The 15,232-nt window shown below is 42.2% G+C and overlaps 1 protein-coding gene across 1 annotated transcript in view; it reads left to right on the top strand.

Annotated features, from left to right (window-relative positions):
- The window catches only part of OVCH2 (ovochymase 2), a 1,298,878-nt gene that overhangs the window by 719,195 nt on the left and 564,451 nt on the right, over positions 1-15,232 (top strand). The window contains exon 13 of the mRNA XM_069623602.1: positions 10,892-10,988. Coding sequence (XP_069479703.1) covers positions 10,892-10,988 — 97 coding nt within the window. The remainder of the gene's footprint in view (positions 1-10,891; positions 10,989-15,232) is intronic.

The following is a 15,232-nucleotide window of genomic DNA, read 5'->3' as shown; positions in this document are numbered from 1 at the left end:
TCCAGGCTCTCCCTCCTTCACAACACCCACCCAGCCATCCCCTGCAGTATGCACTTAAATTCTACTGCCTCTGCGGAACCATAGGAACTGGGTGTGGACCGTTGGTGACATCGGGGTAAGGTGTGGGCCCGGCGCGTGGTGGGACGCACGCGTGACATAGGCCATTACCCTTCTAAAACTCTTAAAGTGACAGCTATCTTTTTCAGCCAGCTTTTACGGCCCTCCTGCGGATGCAGGCGTTCCCAACCAGTTGTGAAGGAGGTACAGCCTGGACTAAGAATCACCATGAAGGTCATTTTTCATATTTCATTTGTGCACACACCTCTAACCTTTGTTCTTTCGCACACATGGGATTCAATGTAGGTTTACATTTTGAAAATACCATCACTTTTGCTTTTTTTTAAAAATAATTCACAGTCATATCTCTACCATTCAAATAGATCCTGTAAGCCTAGATTTGTTTCTTCCGCACAGCACAGGCTCTAGCTAAAAGAACTACATCTGCATGGCTCAGAATAGGTACCAATCTCCCTCACGTCCTTAGAACATCTGGGTTTATTGCCTCTAGGAGCTTTGGGAGAGAGAGCATAAGTTAGGAGTGTAAGGGTCAATCCACTCCAAATATTGAAATCCACTGCCAGACCCTGTTTATATTGTCAAATGCAGCTTTGTGTGTGTTTTGTACAACTTTTGGGAAAGATGACATTGCGCAAATGGATTCAGATGTGGTTAATTAGTTAATCTTTTACAACACACTCAAATACCAGAGACCAGTCTCTAAGCGTGGGACCGAGATTCAATCCTTTGTTGCTTTGTATTGCCTTTCTTCTAAGACAAACGCTTTGCCCCTGTGCTATCCTTCCGGTTAAGCATATTTTCTATTTTTTTTAATGAACGTTAGCAGTGATAAACTTCAGCGAACGTCAACATATGTGGTTATGCACATCTGTGTCATACTAAATGTGCTTTAGCTAACAATCAATGGGGGTAGGCTTCTCTGAACAACTGTAATTTTGTGACCTTCATCCACATGTACTTCACACACATAATATTTGTTTGTGCACAATGATTTTTAGCCAAAAACAGAATTGTCTTTAATCCTGTAATCATATGGTTTAGGCTGTCTGCATATTCAGAAAAAAGGCAAAATGTGCATAGTTGCAAAGTCAGTAACTTCTCAAAATTATGTTAATATAAAAAAAGTTGCTGCTCATATGCACCCCTATTAACAGTGCAAATACATCCCTTGTCAACCAATGTCCATTTGTTTAAATTATTATTGTGATATTGGTTCAAACAAGTGAACCTTACACAGATAAAAGAAACATATACAAAAGTGTCAGTTAAAATAAATAAAATTATTCACAAATTCACTCACACTTTTGAAGTTAAAAACAATTACACTGTTAATGAATAAGAAAGAAGCCGTTTTAAAGTGTACTGTGCCATTATATTCCACTTACGTTAAACAGTCTTACCCCTATCAACTCATACGGGCATCAATCATGTTTATTTTGTCATTTTGTTTTAGCACTGCCATTTCGAGAGGGGTCCTTACCACTTATGAATCGCTACCAGGATTCAATTATCACTAGCCATTCAAACCGAGTTTCAAAGTTTCCATTATCAGATGTCTCAATGATTAAAAGCAACTGGAATCCCACAAAAACAAGTGCATGATTGCAGGCCAATGACTTGTCTACGAAGCGCCAGGATGTCACCAGTAGGCCAAATGTTAAGCCTAAACTGCAAAAATGTATCTCTCCAATTTGCATTGGGGAATTTGATTATATATCTTGACCAAGGGGTTTATCTATTTTTGGGACATGATTATAGATTTTATACTGACCCATTTTCTCAATGGTCTCACACCAGTCAGATAAGAACAATTTCTTCTTTACCCCCAAAGGATTTAGAATTAGAGTTTCTGCTGACTCCCATCCACTTTACATTCTCTAAATGTCACTTTGAATAATCTTCAAAGTCAATAAATGAATCTAGCAACACAACCTATGTCTGTTTCTGCAGTGTATGTTTAAAAGTGTGTTATCGCAGAACCAGCTACGTGTCTATCCACACTATTTCGACGTATTCCTTCCTCACCATCTCCTATCACTGAGATGATCAAAATATCTTTCCACCCCTGTATTTTCTTCAATGAGGCCTATTTGTTCTACATTTATTCTGCAAACACATGTTCAAAACCAAATGATAACAATACTTCTTGCAAAAAACAGGACCACGGAAATCTGCAGTCCAAAAGAGCTGAAGTCCACTTCTTCTTATGAGACCTTTATAGGCAAAGTACAGACATGGGAGGTGGACATAACATTTCGTCCTCATGGACTTCTCAATATCACCCATCCAACTCTTTAAGGTCTTAATGAACCGTTCCACTGACCCATTAGTTTGTAGGTGTGAGGCAATGGAGAACTCCACACTCGCACAACATGACCTTCTTGTAAATTAACTTGAAGTTCGATCCACTGTCGGCAACAACTTCTTTGGGGAACTCTGCTTCGGCATGGTTAATGGCCACCAAAATAACTTGCTTTCCTGTGGAGATTAGGCAGTCAAGGTGACCAACTATGTCAATCCCTACCCTCACAAATGACTCCCCACTGCTGGAAGTTGGCATATGGGTCCTTTTATCTTACCACCAATCTTGCCAGACAGATGGCAGCTGGTTCAAGATCTGCAGTTGGCCCCCTACCTGGAATCCCAGCTTGGGCTAATATAAACAGAGAGGGAGCCTCCCCAGGATCCTTTCACTCCCAGGTGTCCTGCCAAAGGCCCCTCATGCGCCAGCTACAGAATGAACGGATGTTGTGTTTGGGGTACCACCACCTCATGTAGGCCCTAGGTCTAGGTTCCATGGGCTTACTGTAAAGGGGCTCACATTTTCAATGGAACATTTGTCTCCCAGTGCTTTCCCCTTTAGACTCGAAGAGGGCCTACTGCTGTAGGCCCTCAAGGGTGGGACACTATCTCAGACATGCTCTCTGTTCCTCCAAGAAGTGTTCTTTGTTGTGACTACCTGGTGCATGGACATCGTTTAGCTCAGTACAGCGCAGTTAGCTAAAAACCACTACCCTTTTAAGCTCCTCAATTTCCTATTCTTCCGAATGAGGAAAGATGGGTTCTCTGGTAGAGTGGGCTGAAAAGCAGGCTTGTATGCCTTCTTATAGTGTCTAGGGGGGCATTCAACTCCAGGAGTGCACTTCTTTGCTGGGTGGCCCTTCTGATGCTGTGACCATGTGATCACAGCTTCTGGAGGTCTGGGTCTCCTCTACCAGTCCAATAACCTTCCGGCTGTTTATCAGCAGCACCTTTGCAGGGACATTCTACTGTAGAATTGCAGGAATGTGATCAGTCTTCTCATTATTTCAATTATCTATATAGGCAACAGGGAATCTCTTGGGGGCGAGTGAGGAGGCACTAGGTAGCGCAGTGTTCACCATAAGAGTGGAGCTATAGCCAGCACATTTGGGTGTAACAGTGTCCTAGCAACCACTGTTATGCTGGCCCCTGTGTCTCTCAAGGGAGGTCACTGCTGCCCAAATATGAAGACACACCCCAAATACCTCTGCATATTTTTAGGAATTTCACTAAGGATATCAGTTTGAAAGCAACTAGGGACACTAAAACTGTGGCTGAGTGTATGCTTAGGGGCCCTTGCTTAGCCTGAAAGGTAATTCTGGTAGACTGCAACCCCAAGGCTCTAGCCTTTCAAAGGGGATGACCCCACATGTGTATAGGAGCTCCACAAGCTATTGTGCAAGCCATTAGCCCTACCACTCCCTAGTAGTTGGGTATTGTGAAATTTCCCTGGCCCTGACCCAGCCACTAGTGGCATAGCCCTATCTATTGTGGGGCCCTGATATGGATTATGGTTAGAGGGAATGCATTTTCTTCAGGCCCTCCTGCTTGTGAAGAGCCCCCTGTCACTTGGGGATCATTATATGTGAGACCCATTGGTCAGCAGCTACTGCTAAGAACTTGTGGTCAGTTGTCAGCTCGACTTTGTGTGGGTTACTCCATGAAGGGTATAGAATTTCCTCTTAACTTCTATATGTAGGGGTTTCTGAATATCAGTACACAGGGCTGTTAAGTTAAAAGGCGGGAGGTATGCCACCAGGCTCTCTCCCAGCTGTGAGGGAAAAGAGAGTTGACAAGGTAATTAACCCCCTACATTTTCCAGCCTTCCCTCCTCACTTCTCTACTTACCTCCCAGGTGGTCTGCTAGTACCTTTGAGTATTCCTTGTTCTTGTGCAACACCTCATTTACTGGCCACATAACAAGAGAAAACAAGACAAAGACTGCACAGCTGAAGAACAACAGATGAAAAACAGGAAACAGTTCCATAAATCCAAGAAAAGTTGCCATGCGGCTACATACAAGTAACAAAGACAAAACAAAGTCTGAATCACAATCCAAAGGAAAATCACTACAACCTGAGGTTGAAAACCAGAGAACAGACGAGTCGCAACACACCACAGTCAAACAAAGGAGCGGAGGACCCTTCTTACCTTCATACAAACTATAAAAATGAACAAAATCTACAGAACTATTTTTTAGAACATGACTGTCATGTGTGGTATCATGTGAAAATCACCTTAGGGCCGGTGGTGGGGTTGTGCAAGGTTGGCGGTCACCCCCTTTGGCGTACCTTCCACTTCCCTATGCGTTCTCCCCTGCTGACCGCCCAGCTACACCTGCCAAAACAGTTACATGCATTGCAGTTTTCAAATACATGCAGGACTTTCATTTTAAAATCTGCACCATTCACTACCTACATTCCAAGCAAAGCTATGTCTCCTTTGTGAGAACTGCTTGAGGTGAGTTCCAGAGCCCTCTTGTGCCATTTGTTTAGGCCCTGAACTGCAAGCCTCAGCCACTGTACAGCTGAACCTGCACAGGCTGTAGGGGAGTCCTGCAGATAGTGCCAGCACTGAGAGCAAGCATCCAAAACTGCTTGGTATCCACAAGGATTTTCCCAGCGACCTCCCTGCCCACTGAATGACCAGCAGGATTGCATGCACTAACCCAAGGGTAGGCAGAGATGTGCGAGTGATTGGTCACTTGCAAGAGAGTCCCCACGATGCAAAAAAAGAGAAGGACGCATGGTGAGAACAACTGTTCCCAAGACGGACAACACAACACAGTTCAAGTTTCAAGCTGGAAACACAGGTGCACCCACTGAGAAGATGACATGAAACACTGTAGAAGCCAAGGCAGGTCAGGAGAAGACAGAGTCAAGTACGCAGGTACAACAATGAGGCAAAGGAAGACACACATATCAGGGGCTCCAGAAGTTGAGCTAGACTTGAACGAGATAAGGAGCAGACTCACACAGCAGAACTGAGGGCAGGACAAAGGAGGAAACAGTAAACAGCAACAAACAGCAGCGGAAGATAACTCTCAAATGCTCACCTAATTGTGTTGTAAAGCACAGTGCCTTGACGGAGCAGGATCCGGCCGTGATTGATAGAGGGATATGATAATAAGGACGAGAAAAGGTGTGGGAGTGGCAAGCTACACCTTAGCACCTTCCCGGGCAGGGACCCATGTCATACAGCCTCTACCAAACTTGATGGATAGAAGAGATCAGCCGCCATGACTCCATGAAAAGATAACTTTACAACAACAAAACAGAGTTTGCAGGTGTATTGTGAATTAAATTCATGTGTTTGCAAGAGATTGAATGCATGTGTCTGTGTTATCTGTGTATGTTTTGATGTGTCTCTGAGTATGTGTTTTTGCATATTTATGGGTGTGCATGTGTGGCTGTGGGTGTTTGTGTGTGTGTGTGAGAGAGAGAGAGACACGTGTAGGTTTGGCAGTAGTGGTAGGCCACACTATATCTGTACCAGTGGCTGGATGGCATATATTGTGGATGCCATGTTGAAAGAACTTTACAGATTAAATTGGCATACATTTGAAAACAGGCAGCATGAAAACGGGTTCTGTATAGCAATGCTGGCATATAGTGCAGACACAAGTCTCATGAACCTTAGGTAGTGCTGGCATACATTTTATGCCCAATCATGAATGTTTTTTACTGCGGCAATGCAGGAGGCATATATTTGGGTACAGACAGCAAGAAAACATGGCTATGCTGTGATATGTTGAATCCCGCAGCTCATTAGAAATCCATTAGAAAACCAGCTAAGATAGAGGCAATGGTTATTTCCATATACAGTTGTGCAAAAATTGACAGAGAATCCGGAGTAGTATCCCTCTCCCAAAAATCTTGCCTCAAGCACAGAAACCTCAGGTTTTTATGGGGCTTAGACAGTGATACGAAGGTCTGGGAGCGCCACACTCTTGTTACATTTGTAAAACTTGTGGTTTCCCACTGCATCACCAAGGGTAATCTGGACGTTGAGCACTATTTAGGTTCTTAGGAGAATTGCCTAGTATTTAGTTGCTGGGCTGCCCTTTCGGGTTGGACCCAACTGATACGCAAATGGAAATTTCTCGTCTGTGAAGGGTCTGTGAAGGGTGCAGAGAGCTAAAACATGGTTGTAGACTTTAATGAGTGGAAGAAATTCCCTAGAACAGGTTATTTGAACCATGTTCATTCTCAGTGTAAGGGCTCCCACACACTTGTTAAATCTTTTGCAATGAACATTCTACAGAAATGTCATTATGATACATTTAGTCGGTTACATTAAAAGTGGACTTCCTAACGGTACCTCCTCGGGCTTTAGAAGGCATGGCTCTGCAGCAACATTCGAGACCTGCACCATTCCACTGGGCCTACCCACGTGATATAAAGCTTGCTTCTAAGGGGTCTTTTCCATTGCATGTAATATATCCTGATAAGGTACATAGTGCCTGCGTGGCTCTCGTCCTGGTTCTCGGGTGTCGAAGCCCACCTTCAATCATGAGATGAAGACAGAAAATGGGTGTACCTCTGAACCTGGACAGAACCTAAAGTGAAATGCGATGTACTTATGGGTCCCTGAGTGCGCACCAAGCAAGTGCCTCCCTCACCATGGTTTTACACCAACATGCACATGCAATTTTCATGCTGGCAGGAAAACATTGCATTCCTGCAGGCAGATTCCATAGGAATCCAATGTAAACGCTTCCTGCAAGCATGCATTGTGGAAGGCACTGCCACTTTTTGAACTTCAGAGTGCAAAAAAAGTGGTTTAGTCAGTTTTCACCATGTTCAACACTTTCTTTTGCATTTCATAGTGAAAATGTTGAAAATTGCCCAATGTGCACCCATGCAGTTGACAAAAGAAAATTAGACTTAGGGCCTCATTACGACTCTGGCGGTAGCCGCTGCCGCCGGTAATGATTTTTTACTGGGTCCAAGAAAAGGGCAATAATTGGGTTATGCCGACCTTGGCGGACCCTGTAATTGCCCTTTTCTTGGACCCAGTAAAATCAATCCCCATTCCCATTTGAGCCCCATAGGGCTCAGTGGGAATGGGGAGGATGCTAACAACGGGCCCGTTAATGACAGGCCTGTTGTTAGCATCCTGGCCTGGTAGCGGGTCCCGCTTTTCACGTCTGGTCAGACCAGACATGAAAAGCGGGACCCGCTAGCAGGCCTCGTAATAGGGCATCCCATAATGAACTGTGCTGGTCCCATACCGGCACCATTCATTACGGGAGTGCCAGGGTCCTAATGAGGCCGTTGGTGCCTGATTAAGTGTTCAGTGGAAAAATAGAATTGTGTTGTTTGAAGCAGGAACAATACATTTTTTAAACACACCATATTCCGACAAAGAAAGAATGTGGTGTAAGATCATGAAAGCATCAGCTTTTGAATGCTTCTGATTTACAGCCGGACAACGGCCCTGGTAACCATCAGGAATGCAAGGCAGGGACTTGAGGGGATTCTCCTGGCAGAGCCTTGCTTTTGCAAGTCCAAAAGAGAGTGAAAATATGGCACCTATGAGGTGCCGTAAACATCTACTGCATTTGTTTCCCATTTTTAATTTAGGCATTTCCCAAACTGCAGCACCACTTTTTAAATGTACTAACAGCCTCAGGACACTTTCACAAATTACAAAAGTGGCCATCTTTCATGAAATGCGTCCACTGATACTGCTGCAACGCACACGCTGTCCCCAAAATGAGGGATTTCAGTAGCTTTTACAGGCCAAAGGCACATCTTCCCTCCAGTCTGTCGACCCACCTCAAAATGGTGGTGCTGAAAACTGGAGGGGAGAAAGTCAATTTTCTACACTGCTAACGCGTACTGAGGGCCCGATTCTGTGGTACATGCAAACATAGAATTTTTTTTTTCCATGAAGGAAGAACACTTCTAAAAAGCACCATATTCTGTCAAAGTTGGACTGTGGCGGTCTGGCATCAAAGCCTCTACTTTTTCATGTACCTCATTTACTGCTTGACAATGTTCCTAGCAACCATCAGGAATGCAGGGTAGGCACTGCAAGGGAATTCTACCATCAGGAATGCAGGGTAGGCTATGCAAGGGACTTCTCCTTTCAAAATCCCTGGTTTTGCATATAAAAAGAAACTAAAATATGGCAACTCTGATGTGTTTTCCTTTATAATGAATGCTCGCTAATAATCCTCTGAAAGTAAAAAACATCTTGAAATGTAATGATTGGCAACAGACTCTGGACGCAGTAGCGCAATCTAAAACTGCGAATCAAGCCTATTCATGCTGGTAATTTAAACCCCGGTTGGAGTATTACTTGGAAAAATACCCGTCAAGAAATTTTAGAAATACTTATATGAGAATCCGCTTTGATGTGCTTAAAACTAACTATATCTTAAAAAGATGGAATATGCTAAAAGATGAATGGCGTTGGTGTAAATACTGTAAAAAAGAAGGGGTGGAAGAAACCTTGAAGCACCTTATTTTGTTTTGACCTGCACTCCTGAAAGAACGAATACGATATTTTGAGCAATTTATAAGTTACTTACATCGTGTAGATACTGAGTTGTTATGGTTCCAGATTCAACATAACAACTCAACGGTCCTGAAATTAAGAATCATTGCCTTTTTAAAGAATTTTTGTGTACTTTCATGATATGTTATACTATGAAATTTTAAATTCATAAAGTCAGTTATGATATTAGGTTTGTTTTTAGGAAAATCAAATGATAATGTATTACCGTAGTTTTAAAACGATTGTTTATGTAATATTTACTGTGTTTTTCTTTGTTTTCTATGTGATCTCTTTTTGTAAAGGTTTAAACAAACCATACACAAATAAATAAATAAATAAATAAATAATGAAGGCATTTCTCGGTCTGCAGCACCACCTTTCTTATTTACTGCAGGGTCAAAGACACGTTCATGAATATGAAAAGTGGCAGACGTTTTAGAAATTCTCGCAGTGTAACTGGTGCATATGCTGGCCCGATAAGGACAGATTTTCTCAGCTTTCACAGCTGGAAAGAAAGGCATCTCCCCTCCAATCTTTCCACCCATCTCAAAATGGTGGTGAAAAAACTGGAGGGGAGAATTTCGCCTTTCTACACTAATTTTATCCCAAGCTCGGCCCCTCCAATCTTTTCATCCACCTCAGAATGGTGGTGCTGGAAACTAGAGGGGAGAATGTCAGCTTTACACACTACTTTTATCCCAAGCACAGAAATGGACCCTGGAAGGGAGATTGTGTGCTTTCCAGCTGTAAAAGTTAATATAAATCTGACTTTATACGGCCAGCGTGTGCACCAGTTACATTGCAAGCACTTCTTAAAAGCCTGCCACTTTTCCGTTTTTGAGAACATGTCTTTGACCCTTCAGTAAATAAGAAAAGTGGTGCTATACACTGAAAAATGCATTAATTACAAAATAAAAAGGGTGCAGTGGATGTTAAAAACACCTCAGAGGTGCCATATTTTAACTCCTTTTTTCATGCAAAATCAGGGCTTTTCGAAGAATTCCCTCGCAGCGTCAGCCCTGCATTCCTGATCGTTGCTAGGGCTGTTGTCAAGCAGTAAATCAGGCAGATGAAAATTTTGAGGCTTTGATGTCAGGAAGCCACATTCTTACTGTGACAGAATGTGGTGCTTTTAAGAACAGTGTTCTTCTTTCATAGAAGAACACTTTTCTGTTTTTGCATGCACCTCAGAATCAGGCCCTGAATGGAAAAATTATGTTTTTACTATTTTTTAATTTTTTATTTGTATTTAATCAAAATTAGATTTTTACAAAATTAGAAGATGCTGTCAATCAATCAAACATTGTCTTTGTGTTGCAGTACTATTCTTGATGTAAAAATTGTCACTGAATTTATTTCATGTTGCAAATATTGTTCTCCTTTTTAACCACAAGTAGCTCCTGATCACTCATGTTATGTTCTAGAAACAACTTTAAGCCTCTGCGTATCAGCTCTTTATTTTGATGCCTATAAAGTGCATCTCACATCAGGCCAAGTGCTCGCAGAAAGTTAAGTGCCTTTCAGAAAATATCTAAATTCTGTTAATCAATTAATGTGTTTCTATTGGCAGCCCAAGACCATTTCAGATTGCAGTTTCACTCACTTGGTTAAAGCACATATCAAGTGGTTACCCAAATACCAGATGGGAAGGTTTAAAAAAAAAATGTTCTTTTAAGAAAGAAATCAGTATTATAACAGTCGGGTTAATATCTGCCATGGGACTTTTCTAACAGCACCCTATGATGTTTTCCTTTAACTGTGAGCCCGATGCGCTGCCCTGGATATGCTGAGCTATAAATGACAAAAACATACATATTAGATCACACTGAAGAATTAACACATATTTGCTTTATTTTAAGCAAATCTACCTTATAATGCATTGAAGAAAAGTATGATGCATTTGTTTTGGCACATTTTTAAATCTGCATTCATTGTTTTCACTTTGTGAAGTTATATGTACAATATGTTTACTCAGGCACATAATAAAGTTAATCAGTGTTTTGTTTAGCTCATGTTTCAGGACTTTGAACTAGAAGACTGTAAAAACTGCGCCTGTGATGTTCTGAGGGTGTTCAGTGGCCTAGCACAAGAAGAGGATCTTTTAGGTAAATCTCAAGATCTGTTCATATTGTTTGTTCATTTGTTTAAAAGAGCAATCCTGTTGCCACTAGGAGGCGTCCTGGTGCTTGAAGGAAGATGAACAGGCATGATAATTTACACAGTAACACATATAAGGCAAGACATACAAATGTAAAGAACCATGGTGTGAGAAAGAACAGAGAGTCTATATCAAGCCCATCATGTAAAAATGGCACACAGAGGGGCTAACCATCACTCCAGGTGGTGCCCTGTGAGCGAACCACAAAATGCAAGTTTCCCCTTCAGAAGTAAAAAAAAACTTGTTGTGGCAGAAGAAACCAGACCATAGACAAAGAAAAGAGACCCGCAAGGCAGGGGGCAGTCAATATGCCCAATTCCTCATTGAAAGGTAGGCCCCAAAGTTAAACCACCAGGTGGCAACCTGGCCTAGAATGGTCCAGAGGGGTGTTCCCAAGAATGGTCAAAGGGAACACCCTGTCCAAGTCCTGCAACATGTCCCCATGGCTCAGTTTGATGACAGAGTGGACAGTGAAGATGGAGGGGAAAATAAGCTGGAAGAAGAGGAAAGATGAAAGAAAAAACCTACATGTTGGGAAATGTCCACAGGCATGAGGTTACAGAAACCTTACCCCTCCCTTTACCCACAAAAAGAAACAGAATGAAGTATCTGTGGGGCTAAGCCCCTGCTACTGCATGGTATCCTGAACACCTCATTGGGTGGGTCTTTCAGGCAGGACCACGGCAGTTCCCACAGTGATTACATATCCAGGGGATTTGCAACACCAGGGCCCCATGCTAGGATTTGGGCAACAATCTGACAAACCTTGATCTTTCAATGCTCAGGATCCTAACATCCCATGTAGGTCCCAAATCTCTTTCTAGCTCCTTCCTGGATAGCCAGAAGCCCTCCACGGCACATCCACCGCTGTTTCCCAACACCCAAGCACAGCATCATGGTGGAGCCCCAGTGGGGGAATTCCTTTATTCAGCGGCTTCTTCCACCAAAGCACACATCAAGGATTCCTCCTTATCTCAAATGCCATTGCTGCCATGTCTGCTGGCACAGCACAGCCCTCAGCTTGTTGGTGCTCCTCCTCCATTTTACTTGTTTTGCATTTAGCAGCTTCGCTTATATTAAATATTGATCTCTCTGAGTTTAAAGATCTGAAGAAATACACTATTGTATTTATTACAAAGTAAAGAGAACCTAAAACAATATTTGCATTCTTAATCTGGTATTTGTATTTTCAAAATTTTAATATGGCCACTCAAGATTCTGACTATTGTTTAATTGATCTAGTACATTAAAAAAAAAACATTTTATTGGTTTATGAACAACATAACTACAGACTTCAATCAAGTTACATGACATTGTGCAGCCATTGTTATACCGCATTCCATCCGGGTTTCCCAAACTTAGACATTGGTATTATTCTGTTTACTATGCCGGGGAATCTCTGCCCCTACGAGCTGCACTGTGTGGTGCTACCTGCAAAACTTGTACCATTTGCTTCCAGGAATCCAAGGACACATTTTGTTCATCCTGGCCTCGTCGGGCCGCCTCTTGCCATACAGAGGTTTCAGCTAGCGGCCATTTCTGGAGGTCCCTTCACCACAGGCGCATCTCCGGGCCCTTGTGCGCTTTCCACCCCATTGCTATCCGCCGTTTCGCCAGGATGTATGCCAGGTATTTCAGCTTGCTAACGTGTCTCGCCTGCTTCGGGCATGCAAAAATGCCTAGCATGTAAGCTGCAGGAGAACCAGTGTCTAATGTAATACCCATGGTGGCTAAGGCCTGATAAATCTCCTCCCAAAATTGTCTGATCTTTGTGCAAGCCCAAAACATGTGCACCAGGTCCGCATCAACCATTCCGCATTTTGGACAGGCCTGTTCTGGCGTTTTGCTAAATTTGTCGATCTTCCTCAGAGTCAAATACTCCCTAAGGGTGACATACAGTTGAATCAATTGAAGCCTTGCATTTCTGGAAACCTTTTTGTGATACGCTAATACTCTACCCCAGGCTGCATCTGTTAGTTGCTCCTGTAGGTCTGCTTCCCAACTGCACCTGGTCTGCACCAGCATATCCCCGGCTGTGACATTAATAGCTCATATATCCTTGACACTGCATGTCCCCCCTCTGAATTATCATACAATGTTTCTATGATCTCATCTTCCTGTAATATCCCATCCGTGACCGGCCATCTTCTCTGCACTCTCTTAAGGAGTGCAGCATGTGTCATGTATTGTTCTGCATGTATGCCTGTTTCAGAGGTGAATGTATTAAAGTCTATTAGTTTTCCTTTCTGCAAGAGGTCACCCACCGCCGCTACCCCCATTGGCTCCCAATACCTCCTCACCCGTAATCTAAATTGTGGATCTTCCCATTTCAGCGTCACTAGCAGTACCTCTGGGGAATACAGCGATTCTTTATCAAGAAAGCAACAAGCTCTATGCCATGTCGCTCTACTCGGCCTCAAAAGCAGCCAAGGGTCCGGGGTGCCTGATGTAACTATCCATATCATATCTTTCAAGAAGAATGGGGCACACCAATCCGTCACAAATTGTAGTTGGCACGCTATAAAATAAGCTTCAAAGTGGGGTGCTTGATCTAGAACATGTTCCTAAAGTGTCTTAATGTATCAATCTGGCAATCAGTGATGTGATGTAAGTAGTAAGTATGGATTACTTTTGACAATGTCAAAAAAGGGTATTGCCTACTGTTGGATTACGCAAACCCTGATCTTTTTGAGAGCACACATGCAAACCTTTGGACTTAACCTGTCCCTTTTTGGACCACTCCTTTTGAGGCCTATGATCACTATGTATGTGTTAACCTAATTATTTGAGTCTAATCACACACCCTTTTGTTTGTGCCCATTTTGGCCGTTTTCTAAGTGTGGCTTTGCTCCTTTTGGACATTGGTGCACAAGTCAAAGGACATTTTAACCCATATATGCAAGGGTCAAAGGTCATGCCACAGGTCAAAAGTCATGGCCTCCAAATGGTCAAAGTTCATATCCAAACGTTAAGGTCATGCCCCACCCATCTACGGTTGTGAACCTTTCTATGGCAGAGGTCAGAAATAGACTTCCTACCTTCTACCTAGAGGTCCAATCACCACACACTGTCTGTGACTACCTGGGTATGCTGCTAACCTACAGACTAAGCATCATCTGCCATCTGGAATATGCTTGGGCATGTCGTTAACCTACAGACCATTCATTGTCTGCCATCCGGGTCATGCCCAGGCATATCATTAACATTTGTACCAATTAGTATTTGCATGCTTGGAACAGGGGAGGACATTATTTTTGTAAGGTTAGCATGATATCTTTAAAAGATACGTTGCAACAATGGTGGCGATAATAATATTTTTTTAAATGTCATATTTTTATTAAAATTCACAACCTTTCATATACAAGGTCTGAGATGTATTGAATCATGGATGAATTACATGTTATGTTTAAAGGAATACACCATTTTCAATTAAAAACGCTAATTTGAGTTCATAATGTTTGCTTTATTTACGCAGATAGTAGCATGTGCACACAAAAGGTGCATAATATACCTTTATAAAATACACAACCTGTCATATACACAGCTTGCCAATTGTATTGAATGTTTGATAAATTACATAAAGTTAAACAGATATCTCTGTTTTCTTTTATTTACACAGATGCCTTCTTGTACACACTAAATAGATGAATACTTTATTAAAATACACACCATCTATATAAATTAAACGACATATGTGCAGTCGATGAAAAATATTGTAATATTTGTAATACAGTAACCTCAAAGTTGCCATCCACTGATCATCATTTCATTTATTACGCAGACAACTTATGTACATATAAAATATATGCAATTTATTTGACAATACAAGGCCTGACATCTATTGAGTAATGTAAACATCGAAAAATTATATTGTTCATAGAGGTAGCCATCCTGAGTGAGGGGTGTTAGGACATCGGGATCAACTTTACGGGTTGACATTTGTGAAAAATGAGATGATGTATAGTATCTTGGATGTCAATAGGCCAGCAGTGGTGTGCATGTCCTGGTTAGCACACCTGAGTTGTCAAAGTCCAATTGGAGATTGCCCAGGTATTCTTTGCTGGTGTGGTGACACATGACGGTAGACGAAACATTCAGTCTAGCAGAAGTCTTCAAAAATATATCCCAGTATTTTAGCATCTTCAGCTTATATCTATAAATCTGCGTGGTACGGAACATTAAATTGTGTAT

This window comes from Ambystoma mexicanum, chromosome 11, assembly GCF_040938575.1.
Source record: "Ambystoma mexicanum isolate Mex_15411 chromosome 11, UKY_AmexF1_1, whole genome shotgun sequence".
NCBI lineage: Eukaryota > Metazoa > Chordata > Amphibia > Caudata > Ambystomatidae > Ambystoma > Ambystoma mexicanum.
The sequence above is the reverse complement of the archived record's forward strand: the minus strand, read 5'-3'. Positions and strand labels throughout refer to the sequence as shown.